Source organism: Labrus bergylta, chromosome 22 (assembly GCF_963930695.1).
Source record: "Labrus bergylta chromosome 22, fLabBer1.1, whole genome shotgun sequence".
Classification (NCBI taxonomy): domain Eukaryota; kingdom Metazoa; phylum Chordata; class Actinopteri; order Labriformes; family Labridae; genus Labrus; species Labrus bergylta.
In genome coordinates this window covers 17767126-17785051 of record NC_089216.1, presented here as the reverse complement: position 1 = coordinate 17785051, position 17926 = coordinate 17767126, and the positions used below count along the sequence as shown (strand labels likewise).

The following is a 17926-nucleotide window of genomic DNA, read 5'->3' as shown; positions in this document are numbered from 1 at the left end:
TGAGAAAATCTTCTTTCAATTCATGTTTCCTTCAACTGCAACAGCTCATAATGTGCTTAGGATACAAAGCAACATGGACCAAGTCAAAAAAAAAAACAAGGTCAACTTTAAGTAAATGAACCTTGATGAGTGCTGGTTTCACTGAAAAAGACAACAAGTGACCTGCAGAGGTGAGCAGTGCAACTCACTGGCTGCTGCACCGTGCTGGTCACCACTATCACTGTTAACCATAAGCTAAGAGATCAACTACCGTACTGGTAACTAGCAGGAGTGCAAAGTCCTCATGGTAAAAACAGATGGAACTAAAAGAGCTACACGACTGCATGTTGTGCGACTTATATTGCCAATTTTAAGGCAATTCATTAAGTAAACACTTAAAAGAGCTAGTCTGTTAGCGTCAGAGCTTTCGTTCTTGTTTATTGAACCCAGACAAACCATTTCCATTCCCCCCCTTGTCTACATCCCCTCCCCTCTCAGTCTGAGACCTCTACACTGAACACTTCTTTCTCCACTCCTGGCTCAACGTCTCTTTCTTCCCTCCTTGTCTCGCAGGTCATCCTGATCCTGACCAAGTACTACCACGCTGACTCTACAAAGGTGCTGGAGAGCTCGCTGTGGAGGTAGGCCAAACGTTTACACCGTGTTCTCCCTTGTTGGATGTCTTCATGTCTTGTCATGTCTGGCCTGAGCCTCGCGCTGACCCTCCCCGTCAGCGAGGTCAGCACATGTTTCGGTTATCTCGCCGCTGAGCTTCGTCAAGGAGACGAGGAGCGATACGGGGGGGGGGGGGGGGGGGGGGGGGGGGAGGGCGCTAGGGCGGTCAAAACATCAGCAGGCAGCTACACGGCTATAGTAGGGGACCGGAGAGTGGCGCTGTGAGGTCCAGAGCGGGCATCTGTCTGTGCAGATAGGATGTCAGCATGGCACAGGGGAGGACAGTGCCAGGAAGAGGGGTCAGTCTGTGTGGCAGAGCCCTTCCTCTATTGAGCAGAGCTGCCTTTGCCAAGAACACTTCACACTTCTCTCGTCAGGAAGAGCAACGCATCCATTCTGCTCCACTTCACAACAAGTTTATCTCAGGCTCTACGTATATTCTCATGGATGATTAATTTCCTCTTACTCGCACCCCCCTGGGGTTCTGCAATACAGCTGAGCGTGTCCTTCTCCTAGATGAGGGCAAGGCAATTTAATTATATTCCTATTTGCTAATAAAAACTTAGAAAATAGACAAGACAGAGGGAGCGTAACGCCGGCTTAAATTAGCCCGTCTAGAAGGCATTCACAAGCAGCAAAACGCGTCTGATGGTGGTGCTTAATTCATGCCATTCACCTCGGCGAGCGCTCCATGACTTCAAAGCTTCAGCCTCTCATTAGCTCTGACTGCCTGTCTCCCTGGAGGACGGATATGAATAATCTACATGTTTTTCTCCTTCTCCTGTTGATGTTTTAATTGTTGCAGCGTACGAATAATACAAACTCCTAACTGGACAGCCCACTTGAGAAAAAAAAAGGCGGACTGCCCGTTGGCGTCATTGTCTTAAAAAACTGAAATTAGCATGTTTCTTAGAGGACGCGGACATGTCTCCATGACCGGGCCTCTGTAGGCTTTATGTTTGAGGTGTACTGCGGGTCCTTGTAGCTGTCAGCGTGGACAGACACAATCCTCTGGCCTTTAGGCTTTGAAGTCCCAGGGCTGCAGGATCAAACAGGGAAGATGAATGGGTTCGCCATCTCGACCTGTCAGGTGGCGTAGATCAAGATGCCAGGGTTTCACACCGGGGGGGAAAGTTAACAGCTCGGAGAGGAGAAAAAGTTTTTTTTTTTGAGCGAGGCTGATGTAATGGAGGCCCTCGCAGATTGGCGGTGGTCTACAAAGGCTTGTTTTCTGTCAACAGGCAAAGCAAGCAATCTGTGGCTGTTGGTCAAAGTGGTGGATTCGACCCAAACAACTGGGTATCAGTCAGTTTGAATCATTCATGTCTGCCCTGAGCGAAGAAATCCTTTAGATTGAAGTGTTTCAGCAGGAATCTAATGCTTAAACATCTAAAAAAAACATTTTTTTTGTCTACCTTGAATACTGTTTTATATGCTTTCCTTACTTATACCACAACAATGATTACTAACAGTGGGAGTAATATACATCAGGGCTTATTTTGGATTTTGTGTTGAGAAATTTCTGCATCAAGCTTCCCCTCTTCATCGTGTTAAAAACTACGATGCTGAAATGTGGCTTTCTCTCTTTGTTCTTTTTCACTCCCACATGGAAAACTCCTCCTCGTTTTTCTTCTCTGACTTTCATTGACAAACTTAGACTGTTGCATCAATAATGCATGCGACTCTTAGCAGAGCAACAACAGTCAGTGCTGTCAGATAGGGCCCCCTTAGGGAGGTTTTCGACTGTCATTGTAAACATTGCACGTTTTTAGCCACTGCTGTGATTTCAAGTTTGTCAGCCCTCAGAGGGCCTTCTTCTAGCCTGGGGCCCCAAAGCAGATTGACAAGCAGCTCATCTGTAATAAATAGAACGGAAGAGATACCTATAGAGCACCTTGACACTTAACAACAAACACCTTCAAAGGCGGTGAACCTGAGTTTCTTGTGAGTCTGTTTTCCCTGTAAAGGTGGTTGATAACAAGTTTCCCTTTAAAGGCAGGGTTGGTAATTTTCGTAAAACTAGCATGATCTTGAAAGTAGCATTCCCTTAGTGCTCCGTCAACACCCACCCCCCTCCCCTCTGTGCTCTCTCAAAAGCCACGCCCCTTGAAGCCAATGTGAGAGATGGAATTTGGATCGATAAGTAAATGTGAGTTTCAGCCTGAGGGTCTGCTAACTCTCCACCGTGGCCCTCCAGCAAACTGCCTGCAGTAGTAAATAACTATGAATGCTTGATAGATCCACACAACTGATTTTTAAAAAGCTCCATAGGAATGTCAAGTAAGGAAAAAACCTTTGCAGTGGTCATGGTCTGCTGTAGTGTATACTATCCCATGTGTCCAGATTTTGAATAAGGCATGTTTTAGAGAAAGCTCTGGTGCACTGCATACTCTGGTGAGTGGAAAGTTGCCATCTCGTACTCTTTCAGCGTAACCATAACCTCCTTTGGCTCTGTGTTTCTCCTGTGTTGGCTCCTTACTCATCGCTGCCTGATAATCCTGCTCGTCTTTCCTTTAAGTGTGTTATGACTGAACCACGTTCTTCAGCTAGAACACTGCTGATAAAAGAGCTCCAAACACCTCCCTGCCCCCTCAAACGTTTTGTGAGAATGGATGTCTTTGTGAAGACGTTTTCCCAGGCAGTTTACTCGCATATTTGAAGTACAACCGTGTAAAGATGAGAAGATTTAGATGACTCAGATTTATCCATCCTCTCAGTTATCAAACAGTTTTCTTCAGTTTTTCTCGTCTGAGTTATAACACCTCTGTTGTGTTTGGACTGTGCTTTCTATTACACACCTCAGAAGTAAACACAAGACATAACTGCAGCTAAGGTATCAATTACAGACCAGAGGTGCGGACCCCTGAAGTGAGATGAAGATACACTGGACTCTGAAAACTCAAAGGTCCTGCTGTGTGTGTCTGTGTGAGTGTGTGTTGTTGTTGCTACACTTCTGTTAAGGTGTGTGAGCTGCTAACAACTTCCACTGCAGACGGGAGCAGACTTGTGAGAAGGTTTTGGGGGATTGTTTTGGTAGTCTACCCTCCTCATGCATCCCATTGCCTACTAGGAGGTCAGTCTCTAAGAACTTTTTGTAAGTCTTCTTGACTCTTAATCCAAATTGTTGACTATTCACATGTCCTTATAATCCTTACACCTGACTTTATGCACCTTACTGCGTCCTTTGCAAACCTCTGAAAACACTACCAATTAGGACACAAAGTTAGCCTGAGTATGAGTTTGATAAATTACAAAGAAGGATGAAGTAACCCCCCTTCCACCTGATTTAATATATCTACATATGATGTGTTTTTTTTTTGTTTTTTTGGATGATTGAAGAGGAATCTGGTCTGAAACAAAAAGATGACAGTTTTATAAACAGGGTTGTTTTTAGTTTCTGGTGATGACAGATGGCAGATAAAGTGGAGTTCCCTCTTAACGAGGCTTACATCAAATTGAAGTCTTATCCCATATTGTCTTTCAGTCACCTATCAGTCCAGACTTTAGCCTTAAGTAGATCCAATTCTGATCCGGCTTCAAAGTACACAGAGGGGAAGGTGTTCGTAGATTAGAGAGAGAAGTGAGGATTTGCCTCAGGATTTAACAAACACTGTGAAGACTCCCGGCTGACATCAACCCGTCTTAAGACTCTGTTGCTTCGAGTCGAGCTTTAAAATACTCCGTAAAGCTTCGTGATCCTCAGACTGAAGAGAGCACATGTTGACTTCACTCGGTTTAAGTAAATATTCCTTATTTTTAGACGACTGTAGAGCTTCAAATATACGGCTGGAAGGTCTAAATCCACTTTTAGAAACTAGAATCAGAAATAACAACCCCAGGGCCTTAAAAGTTTGGACATTGGAAGTGATGAACACAATTTGTGATCTGGGTCAAAAAAGTTGGGGCCAGTATATTTTTTCCAAAACTACAAAATGTCTCAGTTTGATGGGCTTGAAGTAATCAATAAAAATATTTTTTAGAATTGCAATTAATTAAAACAAATATGGTGTTTCAATGATTCACAAATCATCACTTACAGTTAATATTTTAAAGGAAGAATATGCAACATTTTACACATGAATACAGCAGAAATCCAGTCTCTCCTGTGTAAATGTGTTTCTGAGTCATGACTGTCTACAATGAGTGAGAAGCTCGAGTCCCGCTGGCTGTGTTGTTGTCAGAGCCGTGTTTACATGGACGGGACGGCCGGCTCCTCCTCTTGTGTATAAAAGCTGTTTTAGTCAAGAACTAGAGAGAAGAAGAAGAACATACTCACTGATTATTTGGATGTCACGCAAGTGTTTTTTAGATCGTCGTTCTGTGTCAGTTTTTGTGTTATATGAAGCTACGAGCTAACTTAAGAGCGCTAAAATTAGCATGCTAATTGCAGCTTGAGTAAAGGACAATTTTATCCGCCGCTTGCACTTAATGGTTCCTAATTATGGTGCGTTCTAAATCATAACTCCTTCGTGCAAACACGAGTGGAGAGGGGTGTGGAGGTGTGCGCTAAAGAGCTCTAACATTAGCCTGCTAACACAACAATGCAGCTCAAGACGAGGACAATTTTGTCCGCCGCTTGTGCCTTGCGCTTAATTATTGTGCATTCCAATTTGTGTGAATGTGAGTGGAGGGGGTTTGGAGGTGTGTCTCTGGAGGAGAGCGGAGGCTTCAGGATGGAGGAGGTGTGGCCAAATAGCAGTTTGTTTTGGTTTCATGCTGGTGCTCAAGGGCGACATCTACTGGATCAAAAAGTCGAACATTCTTCCTTACAACAATGCCTCATCTTTTTAGAATATGTAGTTTAGAAATACAATCACAGAAAGAGTAAATATATAATGACTCCCTTTGGATAAGTGATTTAATAAATGCTGAGTTTTTATTATCTCAATCTTTCTTAAGTCTTTTTTTTAATTGCCTACAAATGATCTTCAAAATGCAATATTTTTATTTCTTCATTTCTGCCTTTAAAAAGTTGTTTAACCCCAAGCATCCATACATCCATATATATATGACCCATATACTTCAGCAGTAATTGTACGCTCACACAAACAGGGTGCTGGTATGGGTGTCGGGGGAGGGGGGCATTTATAATTCATGCCGTCTTCACACGTCTTTTGAAGAGGCGAGGGGGGCTGGTAGCCATCGCGGGTGGGGCGGGTGGGGCGGGTGGGGCGGCTGGTTGGCTGCTCCATAATGGATGAAGAGATCGTCTGACAGGCCGGCTCTTCTCGTACTGTACATTAACCACAGCACACCTCCACTGAAATAACTGCCGGTGATACGTTGGTCATATATGCAAAGATTGTCAGACGTGTTCAACTGAGCCGTCGACCAGAACAACAGAGAGGATTTCATTCAGATTCAAACGGGATTAATTTACTCCAAACACTGAATGTAAGACTCATTTGAGTCCTCTGAAAGAAATCTGCATGCATGTGTTGATATGTATGAGTGAAATAAACCAGCTGTCAACAGTCACCTGAGCTGACTTGACGTTACTTTTAATTGTTGATGTTAATAATTAGCTAGTTTTGATCTCAGAATAAATACAACAGAAACCTCCTCGAGTGTCACCGTGATCGTTGTTAACATCCCACACATTAGTCCCCCCAAGACTTTTGCCTTGGGCCCCAACGGACTCTAGAATGGCCCTCTGTTCATGACCCATCCAGTGTCGTATGAGAACCCGAGGTACTTCTCCGACCTTACTTTGGGGTTTATTGGCTGCAGGGAAGCTCAACATTGTCCTCTTTTCTTTCCTCCCTGATCAGTTCTTTGTAGACCTGGCTGTGCAAACACACACACATCCCCAGTTATTCCATTATTACAAATGTGTTGATGATTAGCGCTCCCTGGGGTTCAGATCACGTTCCCCAAAACTAACCGAGGGAAAGACAGCCACAAAGTAGAAACACACACTTAAAGGCTTAATCAGAACAGCATGTTTACTTTCTTTCGTCTTCATTTTCCTCTTCACCTCGTCCTCTCTTCATTCAATTTTATCTCCCTCGACGACTTCGTCCACTTTCTTTCTTTTTCTTTCCCTGCGTCCAGATGGTCAGGGCTGGTGTAAATACTTAATCGACGCGAGAGCATCGTCTTCCTCCACCTCATCGCCTCCCTCCTCTCTGCATATTTCACAGCCTGAAGGAGAGAGAGAGAGAGAGAGAGAAACACGCCCCCCCCCCCCCCCCCCCCCCCCCCCCCTCCCAGAGAGCTCTGTTTTCTGCTAAAGATGGCGATGCAGTGTGTCTACTCTCAAAACAGAAGTGGTCTGATATAGAACCAGTAAACAAGAATGTACAGGATCCGTATAGTTGTCTGCTGGGCATTATGGGTACATGAAGAAACAGAAAAAGGCGTAAAGATCCTCTTCTGTGTAAATCTTCTGGGGAGAGTAAGAAGGAATCAATGAGCAGCTCCACCGATGGATAATTCATCGTGTTTGTGAAGAGCAGCTCTGAGTTGCACGTCTGCATCAGCTTCATTTTTCAACACCTGAGGTGTCCCTCAACACAGGATTATAAAAAACATTATTTTACAGTTTGGGGCTGAGCAGCTTGAACAACATCATGCAGGATATGTCAAGTTTGCACATCGTCCAAAAACAGAACATTAGTGTGTTTGAAAAGGGAGAAACTGAGCCCACTATCTGATTGGACCTGCAATGAACTGGAAAATGAGACAACTGTGATAGCCTGCAGAGAACATCATGTCATTGTGTGTGTGTGTGTGTGTGTGTGTGTGTGTGTGTGTGTGTGTGTGTGCGCCCCCCTACAGAGCACAGACTGCAGTATAGAACTTCTATATGTCGTGTTCATGTTTAGCTGTGTTTTTTGGCATGTCTCTGCGTCCGTGTGGGAGTGGGATCGTTTTCACACCGCGGCCATGTGCCCGGCCATCTGGAAGACGTTTCCCATTTCCTCAAACATTCTTCCTGCGAGGACGGACACAGGTCCACAACTGCACACAGCTGGAGTCCAGAGAGAGAGAGAGAGAGAGAGAGAGATGGGAGCGAGAGAGAGGGAGCTCCTGGTGGATTTACTCCTGACTAAACTGTGAAAGCATACCCACAGGAAACAATAGTTGGCAGAGAGTTCATAGTCGATATCCACTTCTAAATCTTACACTCTCTCTCTCTCGTTCCCTCGTTTTATCTTTATCCCAATTTCACGCTCTTCCTCCTGGACCACACACGGCACAGAGAGGCACAACAACAGAGCGGCAGACCTAAGAGTAAAGCTTCTGCTGCTTGTAGTTTTGTTTTGATTTACAGCTCCTCAGAATAAATCTGACCTGGGCGGCCTCTAAAGACGGATCCATGAACTCACTGAAATCAATTTAAAGTCTGTGTTGTTAGTTCACTGAGATACCAGACTTAGATCTACTGTTTACTTTTCACAAAGAGAGATTAAACTAACTATGATGACGAGGGTTGATGCGACGAATGCTGACCTTACTAACTACTTTTCAAGCCGTTTCAAAGTCACAGACACATTTCCAAGGTCAGAATAAAATCATGAGAGCTCCCTGATCTGCGTCGTTTGGTGTAAAGAGGTGATAAAACTCTATCCGAGCTGTTTAAGGAAGTCTTTCCAACGGATGATGGCTTGCAAGCTTGCTGCTGTCAAGGCAATTATAAGAGACGAGGGCGATACGATCAAAATTCTTTGCAGCAGCTAAATGACGACCGCAGACAAACTGTAGGCGAGAAGTCTGCAGTCTTCCTTTTAGAAACGAACGCATCTTTTCAGCCCCCAAAAGGTTTCAGGCGACTCAAACTGGAGGATGTACCTTCAGGTTTTTTTATGGAACAAGTGAAGACCACTGTGTGAGGAGAGGATGCAAAACAAAATCCAGTCAGTCTACGTTTGTGTTGTAGTGATGTTTATTAGCACATGAAGTAAAGTAGAGCTATTTCCTGTCAGTGTGATTTAAGTCGTTTATATTTGTAGATTTTTGCTCTCATTAGACGGGTGAGGGGATCTGATTTTGGACCCTGACTCCCTTGGAAGAAGAGTTAGCTTAATTGTTAGCCTCACGTCCACTGACATACCTTCATAGCAGGATAAATATCCTTCAACAAAGATCTTCTATTTTTTCTTATGTTTTGAACGTGACATTATGGAAAACATGTCTGTCGACATCAGTCATTGTTGCCCTCGGCAGGTCGTGGAGAATCTCGGTGCCTTCTGTTGTTTGCGACTGACAGGAAGTTCATTTCGTTGCCTTTGCCTACTTCCTCTCTAAGAAACATGCAGCGGGAAAAGGGCTTATTGGGAGGATCGCTAAACACGTCCACCAAGGAATGAAGTAAAAGAAAATAAAAAAGGGCAAGGACAGGTAAACATCGAAAAGACAAGAGATCAAATGTTTAACAGAGAATAGATCGAGATAAAAAGAATGCCGTTAAAGAATTGAGAAGAAGAATAGTCTTTTATTAGTGAGCATTAATTGATGTTTAACCTCATGTCAGATGTTTTATAACTCGTCTTTTCCTCTGAGGATTTAAAGAGGTAAGAGTCAGAAGATGAGGATGTAAGACGGAGCTGAAAGGAAGGAAATTGTGGTTTGGACGAGCATGCTAAATGTTAATCACACTAATAAAACAACATGTCAGAGACTTTGAAAAGGGGAAAAGCCTCGTCAACAGCACAGCTATGACAACCTGCATGTGTCATTATGTGCTGCAGGATGCTTTTTGTCCTCCCTGTCTTTCTGTCCGCACTCTTTAATCATACCAGCCCAAATGTTTCCCTCGATTCAAAAGGAAATCTGGGGATTGTGGTTAAAGAAAAGCTCATGTTGTGTCAGAGCCAAGCCAAACTTTCCTGGCTTCATCGGCAGAAAAGGCTGTTTTTCAGGATCAACAGAGGTTTAGGGATGAGTTAACTGGAAGTAGTTTTACATTTTAACACACACACACACACACACACACACACACACACACACACACACACACACACACGAGGCCTGAGCCGTTGTCTTGTGTGTCTGCATGCACAGAGAAGATACAGGATATATGGACTACTCCTCTTGTTGGTACCTGCAGCAGATAAAGCTGCACAGAAACACAAACAGGTTCATTACTTGTTTGGCATGCTGCGTCTACAATAAAAGAACAGGTGTGTGTGTGCGTGTGTGTAGATAGTAAGTCGCTGTTTGTTTAGTCTAATAAAAGCAGCCCATGTGTTTGTACAGGCTTTGATCGTTTAACTGAAGCTGTATCACCACAGCCGGTCTTTTTTATGAAGTCACAGCAGAGCAGTTTGGACTGCTGACGCTGCAACAGGACAATCCCTCTGTGAGCATTTTAATATCATGTTGAGAACAGAAGAGGTGTAAGAGAACGGGACAGTCCGGATTATTCATATTTTCTGCATTTCTAATCTACTGGGTTCGATCCCCAGCTCCTTCAGCGACATGTCTGATGTGTCCTTAAGCAAGACACTTAACCCCAAGTTGCTCTCGCTGCCTCAACTATTGAGAGTGGACAGAGGGTGCCATGACATTACATTGCATTTAAAAAGTTGAGGACAAGTAGCACCTTTGTAGCTTAGTTAGCATGTGTATGCTAACTGCTATAATTCGACAAGGAAAAGTATTTGTAACTCACCGTTTTGTGATGATTTGAAATCAATCATTTTAAGATTTCTGGTCTTCATCCTCTGATTTTTACTCAGACAATTCAGACATAATGTTTGTGGCTGCACATGTGCTGTTGTTGATGCCTGAGCCAACAAGCTGTCCGTCAAACATGATCGCCATGCCAACATGGTCTTGAAGAATTGCAGAAACAGTAAAATTAGCTTCTTCTTTTTTTAAAAACAAGGTTGGCAAAAGCTTCAAGCATGCATTCTCCCTTAGGTTTTAGTTAGTGATTAATGATGTTCTTCACTCAATATCATATATGCATTTTCAGTTTTTCAAGCAAGTTTCAAGATAAGAGATATATTTTCTTGCACTGTCGCCAACTTTCTGATGATAAATGCGAGCATCAGAGTAGCTCCAACTGTTTCCCACCAAACTTTTTCTCACAGAGATCACGAGGCGTACTTCACCTGAAATCACTCCTCGCTTTAACAAATCTACAGTGTTTCAGCTCACAATGCAAAAACTCAGATCTTACCAAGTGTTTCTGTGTTTCTTATTTTATGAATTATAAGACAAAAACTTACTTGACGAGTCGACATAAACGTCTTATTTCAAGACATTTTGAGCGGAAAATAAGGCCTAGATCGCTTGTAATGAGTTAAAAATATTGGTCAATGGGGCAAGCAAGTGTTACTTTTCTTAAAATGAGATGCAAGTCCGAATTTAAGTTAGTTAAGAAGTAAGGTTACGGTTAGTTTGTGCGCCCCGTGTACGGAGGCTATAGCCCTCAAAGCGAGGACCCCGGGTTTCAAATTTGACCTGTGGTTTCCCACTCTCTCTCTCTCTGTCACAGATTTCTGACTTTATCATTGACATCGCCCAGTCTCTACAATATAGGGCATACAAAGCCCAAACAGTTCATCAGTAGAAGTTAACTCTGTTTGATTAGAAATTAGATACATCCGCTAATGTTTGAGTTCTTGCAGTGCAGCAGTGGAGCTTTCCAAAGAGAGCAGTTAAGGACAGTGTTTGTATCCTCGTGTTCTCAGGACTTGATAGAGTTTGGAAGTGAGCAGGGAGGGGGGAGGGGGGGTGGCAACACAGACACACAGAGACAGTCACACGACAGCGGGCCAGCTCTGTTTTTGTGAACAGACTTGGCAGTCTCCACGGCTCCATCATCAGCAACACTTTAGTGGTCACAGAGAGCTCTTCATAAACTCTTATTGCTCTTTTATTTATGAGATCGGCGTCATCAGAACAATGAGCCTTTCAATAACACACCACGGATAATTACCATAGAACAACGGCCATTACCGCCTTAATGATGTCGTTAAGTTATGCGCTCTGGGACCGTCGCATGAAGCGATGGAGCCAGGGAAGAGTTTTCTGTTTGGCTTACTTTATGACTTTTTATTAGCGGAGAGGATGGCTAATCAGTTTCTCTAACCCTTAAGCTTCATCAAAGGGGTGAAATGAGGTGAGGGGAGAGTGTAGGGACCGGTTTGTCAAATAACCAGAAAAAGTGTTTTTTAGATTCAAACATTTCAGAATATGATGCAACTACTAAGCTTTGTTGCATGTTACAAATTTTTCATGTGGACCTTTTAGTGAAAGACTCGTAGTTAGATTCAAGTCCCTCAGCAGAGTTTGCTGACCTGGTTCTGAGAGGGAGACTGTTACATAATCTGGAGTGAAAGACGGAGCCAGAAACCCTTGTTTTGAAGAGGACAACAATTCTTAAATCGTTGGTGTTTGGGTTGACTAAATTTATCACCATCAAAAGATTGAAAAGGAAAGACACTGATGGGGAATCAGTACTGGTCCTATATGGGAATGCTTTGGAGTCTTTGTGTCTTTGTGCAGGAAATATGACCCCATAGGATTCTGGAAACACGCTGTTTGTAGATACCAACAGAAATGATTCCCCAAAGTTCACAACTAACCCTTTGAGGCATTTTGGACCCATTTATTTCAATATTAGAGTCTCAGAACAACTGATCCGGGTACCTTTAACATCCCAGCGCCCATGGATGGGTCAATCATCACAAGACCTCCATCAAGGAGCTGTTCATGTACAATGGGAAGAAAAATGTCAAAGTTGAGTTAATATTTTAACCGTTACCAAGATGTCTATCCAAAGAGACCATTTCATGTGAACCAGGTGTAAGACAGGAAGGAAGCAGACCAACTTTCAGTGAACTTACTTACCAATAAAGGTATTTTTGCAAGTTAGAAAGCTCACAAGAGATTGCATGCAATTGCAATTTTCTAAGTTCTTAAAATTGTGAGTTTTCACAAACGTCTTTGTTTTTGAGTCTCTAAAGAATCAAGATAAGAAGATTTTTTTTTTTTACAAAATGTTGTTAATTTTACAAATCATTAGTGGGGATTGAAGGGGTAAAGGGTTAGTAAAGACCAACAAACTTCAGGCCACCCCTGCATAAGTCAGTTCCCCAGGTTCCCCAGTCTGGACACGCCCCTGCTTACAGCCATTTGCAAGTATGCAACATATATTGGGTGTGTGTAAGAGATCTGAAAATGCTGCAAAACAACTTTTTGCCATTACTGGACCAGATACTGTGCATAGGGTTGACATTCAGCAGTCGTTGTCTGTTTTTCTTTAATTGAAGTTTAAAGAACTATAAAATCTAAACATCTTTTAAAAAGTCCATATGGTATGATGTTTCAGAGTTTAGCTACAAGCCAGGTCAGGCCACTTTTCAGCTCAGAAGTCCTTGGAGCGCAGAGTCTTGTTTTGGTTCCAACAGGCAGTTAGCATGCTGCGCATCTCTCTGTGAAAGCGCTTCATTACGTAATTCCAGCCAACACTTTGTTGATGCCAGAGAGGTGGCATTTGGCGAGACAGCGGCAGCAGTAAAACCCCCAAAAATTCTGCTGACGGATCTGTTCCAGAGAGCTTCAGAACAGGACAGAGGCGGGGGTGGGGGGGCGGGGGAACGTGTCCAAGGTAACATCCGTGATCCATGAACCAATCTGGCGAGGGAACAACAGTGACATGTCTGCAGCTGATGGAGGACGGGTCCAGGCTCGGGGTGGAGGACAGAGGGACGAGGCTCAGGGTCTTTTACCCATGATCACTTGGAGCTGCTGAGCTCTCCGGCTGGTGCTGGCTGCTGAATGAGCTGATAGCAGGCCAATTTAACATTTGGCCGAGGTGGCAGTGAAAGAGAGAGCAATCAATGGAAACAAATGTTGGGTGTTACTATTGTTGTGGAGCTCTGTGAGGGTACTGAGATGATCACGAGGACACTCTGAGGTCTGTTCACTGCCTTCATGCTTCATTTAAATCAGTGTTGTTCTTTAATGTTTGACATACTGTAACAAAGTTTGAAATAATCAAATATATATTTACCACAATTAAGCACGCTTGTGTCACTGATTGAAAAACTGAAATCTGAAATTTCCTTCATAAATCGATATTTATGAAAAGGCCTGAATCATATGTTTCATTGCTAGATATTGATTGATTGATTGATTGACTTCTATCATCAGACAAAGTGTGAAATGTGTCGTGCATCACAGCAACTTAAAAATTAAAGACAAGACACAAAGATACAAACATTTGAGAAAAAACCTCCAAACACCAAACAAATATTCAGAGGTCTTGGACACGCCTTGATCTGAGATTCATCTCCACATTCAATTTAAGGATTGATTGTCGAACAAAAGAGGGCTTCACTCTGACCTTGTTAAAGTCCCCCAAAAAACTGTGTGTAAATATTGCAAGAAGACTGGGAAAACTACTCCATGTCTTCTTGCAATAAATTGCACCTAGTTTTTTGGGGGACTTTTAACAGTGTTACCCCGAAAAGGTAGAAACAGTGAATTCATTTTGGGTGAATTTTGATCGTATGAATCCGTCTTGCAATCTGGGCATGTTAGATCGACTGGAAAAACAATGAGAACTTCCTCGTGTGCATTATATTCAAAATGACCCTGACTCATTCTCTTCTAAGACCTTTAATGATATTCCCTGTTAGAGCGCATATACTCACCTAACTAATATATGATAGTATCTGCAGCAGCTTGCGGGCAGGTTTCACCCCTCATACCCTGTGAAACTCAGGATTCAGCAAGAGGAGTGTTGGTCAGGACATTGAATTATAAAGCGAGAAGCTGAAAATCCACAACGTCGGCACAGAGAGAGAGAGAGAGAGAGTGAGAGAGAAAGAATTATTGAGTGAGAGAGGAAGCTCAGAGAGGTGTGAGTGTGGAGGAGAGAGCGGCCCGCTGTACTCGTACAGCTTTCATAGCTGCAGGAGGACGGAAAGGGTCAGAACGGCTCTCCTCCTACTGCTGACCCCTCAGGGTGCACTTGTCGCTCTCTTTGACGCACACACACACACACACACACACACACACACACACACACACACTCTCTCTCTTTCTCTCTCTCTCTCTCACTCTCTCTCATGCAAACACACACATGCTGAAGTGTAGTTGGATTTCACTGATGCCCAAGGCGAGAGAGGGCGAGAGGAACATCTGGCTGTCTCAATAAAACATGAAACACATGTATGACCTCTTTTCAAGATGGCCACTCACACCCTACAACCTGCAAGGACCTTAGTCTGTTTGACACACGCACGCACACACACACACACACACACACACACACACACACACACACACACACACACACACACACACACACACACACACACACACACACACACACACACACACACCACCCATGCCAGATACTGACACAAGCCAAAGACTACACCGAACACTTTCTCTGCATCGTGGAAGTGCTTGGCCATTGCTGTTGCCATGACGACAAGCTGCACAAATCAACAACAACAGCAGCAACAGTAGAAGCCGCAGTCAGGCCAGGCGTGTCCCACGTGTATCACAGTCATTTAAACGCCGTCAGCTGTGTAAACACAGAGCGGGAAATCAACACTGCACCTGACAGGAGATTTAATTATACCTGACTGCTGGGCCATCGTTTTTTTTTGTTTTTTTTTCTGTCAGAGCGAGTTATGATGGCTGATTTTGTTCATTCACTTTACGCACTGTGTCCCCGGCCAAATTAAACCACAGCACTCTGACTCAGTGTGGAAAGCCCACCAGGGAGGGGCGGGAGACTGTACCTTTATATGAAATGACTTAACACGATTTAGGGCTGAAGGGAGGGCCTGACTTAATCTAGTTGGAGCTTCTTAGCAGCTTTCCTCATTGGCACACGGGGGGGAGGGAGATTTTAATGGTGTTTTAATTAAAGCTGCATTTGGCTCAGCTTACGGAGCAAGACGGTCTCCTCATCCTCACCATGCTTCCCCCCCTTGCTTCTGCTTTTTCCCAATTCCTCCTGCCCCGTAAAACATATATCTATTTCAATAAGGGTTTTTGTTATTGCCAGGAAGCACAGAGACGTGTTATTTAATTTGTGCAATATTACATTTTGGTTTTCCCGGACCTGTTGAATCCTTTTCCAACTGGAAAATAAACCCTCAGTGTTGCTGGAGGTGGTATAGCTGCAGCCGTGTTCATAAAGATGTGAATTCAATATTGGACGTAAATATAAAACAGGTCATCTTTTGCAATCAGCCGCTGACGATCCTCTGCATGGAGTTATACTACAGGGGGATTCTGATACTGTCAGAGCTGGACCTTATTTGATGATATTTTTAGGTCTGAATGACTGAAACGCATTAAAAGGTGTTGTGACCAAGTAGTGCTAAAACAGAGTGACTTGCTAGCGGGAAAAATAAAGTGCGGAAAATGTTAAAAAAAAATTCTTAAAGGAACATTTCAGCATTTTTAAAGCCTAGGGACATGATGGCAAGAAGATCATTCAAAACTCCCCTAAAATGGGAACTGGATTTTTCCACCTCTCTATCTTCAGGAAAAAATGTCAAAAACAACAAAGAAAACCATGATAACACTTTGTGTGTGTGTGTGTGTGTGTGTGTGTGTGTGTGTGTGTGTGTGTGTGTGTGTGTGTGTGTGTGTCTGTGTGTGTCTGTGTGTGTGTGTGTGTATGGGGCTGAGCTGGTGTCACTAAAAGATGTGTGACTAAAAGATGGAGGTCAGTAGAGCTCACAAGATTGTGCTTTTCCATCCCCACAACCAGCACGTCCAGTGAAGGCTGTAAAAACCATCAGCTGTCACTCAGTTCCTCTGTGTGAATGTCAGAGAGGGACAGAGAGGAGAAAAGACACTGAGCACTGACTCTGATCATCTCAGACTCGACCACCATCATGGTGGACCATTAATATTCTGTCTGGTCTTGACTTTTTAGACTACTTCCAAGTCCTTCCTAAAATGTAAACTCACTCACACAAACTCATAAGATCCATTATAATAACTTCACACCTCATTTACAGCTTAGTTTGTCGCTGCATGTCTTCATCATTTTCTGTACATATTTCTTATGAGCCCCCATAAAGATTTGAGTCTTATAGTGTGGGTGTGGAGTGATACATTGTGGAGGGGGGCGGGGGGGCACACTTTGTTTATGCACATATACATGTTTGTGTATGCATGTGTGTGGGTGTAAATCTGCAATGACTTTTTTGTGTCGGTACAAACATGAGTGAATTGTGTGTTTAGCATGTATATACATACAGAATATTTATATGCATGGAGCATATACCTGTGTGTGTGTGTGTGTGTGTGTGTGTGTGTGTGTGCGTGCGTGCGTGCGTGTGTGTGTGTGTGTGTGTGTGTGTGTGTGTGTGTGTGTGTGTGTGTGTGTGTGTGTGTGATATAGCTGTGAATGCTTCAAAAGTGTTAATCCTCCCACAGTGACAAACACACACACTCCTCACTCGATGTGTTATGTGTGTGTGCGTGTGTGTGTTTTGTGTGTATATATGGATGGATTGGGCGAGAGAGCTGAGATAGAGCTAAAGAGAAGGTGGGGGGGGGGGTTATTATAATTGAGGTGTGTTGGGGTTTCACACAGCGTTATCAGTATGCTGGAATGCATCTGCTCCATCAGGGAGGGTGGGTGTAATGGCAAAGAACACTTTGCGCCTGTTGATGATGTCATCAACCTTGGACCGCGTTGTTAACCTTCCATACAGGCTGCTATGAATTCACGCTTTTCCTTGAAACTCTTGTGGAATAAAAGATTTACTGAACATAAGGCCTTTTAGCACCAACATCACGCTGAATATGAAGAAGTATTAGAGCACAGCGGGATGATCATTTATCTTATTTCTATGTTTCATGGCAGCTCTCAGCCTTTCTGTATGACTCACATTTATCTCCATATTCTTGTTGCATTAGCCTTTTCTCCTTCCGCAGCACAGTCCTGCATAAGAAAATCCTCCGACCCTCAATAAGCCGACTGAATTGATCTGACTTTACCCTCAAAGTCCAGTTCTTTTGAGTTTGAGTGCTCTATTCCTTGCTAAAGCATGATACACTTCCTTGGCTGTTGCACGCTTGGAAGAGGTGTGCTTCAGCCCGGTACAGTTCGTGCACGAGCCAAAGCAGGGGTACACAACATGGACGTGAACTTCAATCAATCCCTGACTCCATTATGGAGAAATCCCAGATTGTTCTGGCTGTATCTGACAAGAACTGCCATCAATATTGTGCTCTGCCTCTGGTCACTTCCTGTCAGCACAGGAAGTAACCAATCAGACTCAAAGCTGATCGTTTGCTTTTACTGCTTTTGCTTCCCTTTTTTTCTAGATCC

General features: G+C 43.5%; 1 protein-coding gene across 5 annotated transcripts in view; it reads left to right on the top strand.

Moving 5' to 3' along the window:
- The window catches only part of sorcs2 (sortilin-related VPS10 domain containing receptor 2), a 298265-nt gene that overhangs the window by 85096 nt on the left and 195243 nt on the right, over window positions 1-17926 (top strand). For all 5 annotated transcript variants that reach the window (XM_065950852.1, XM_020652884.3, XM_065950853.1 and 2 more), the window contains exon 2: window positions 553-620. In XM_065950852.1, coding sequence (XP_065806924.1) covers window positions 553-620 — 68 coding nt within the window. The remainder of the gene's footprint in view (window positions 1-552; window positions 621-17926) is intronic.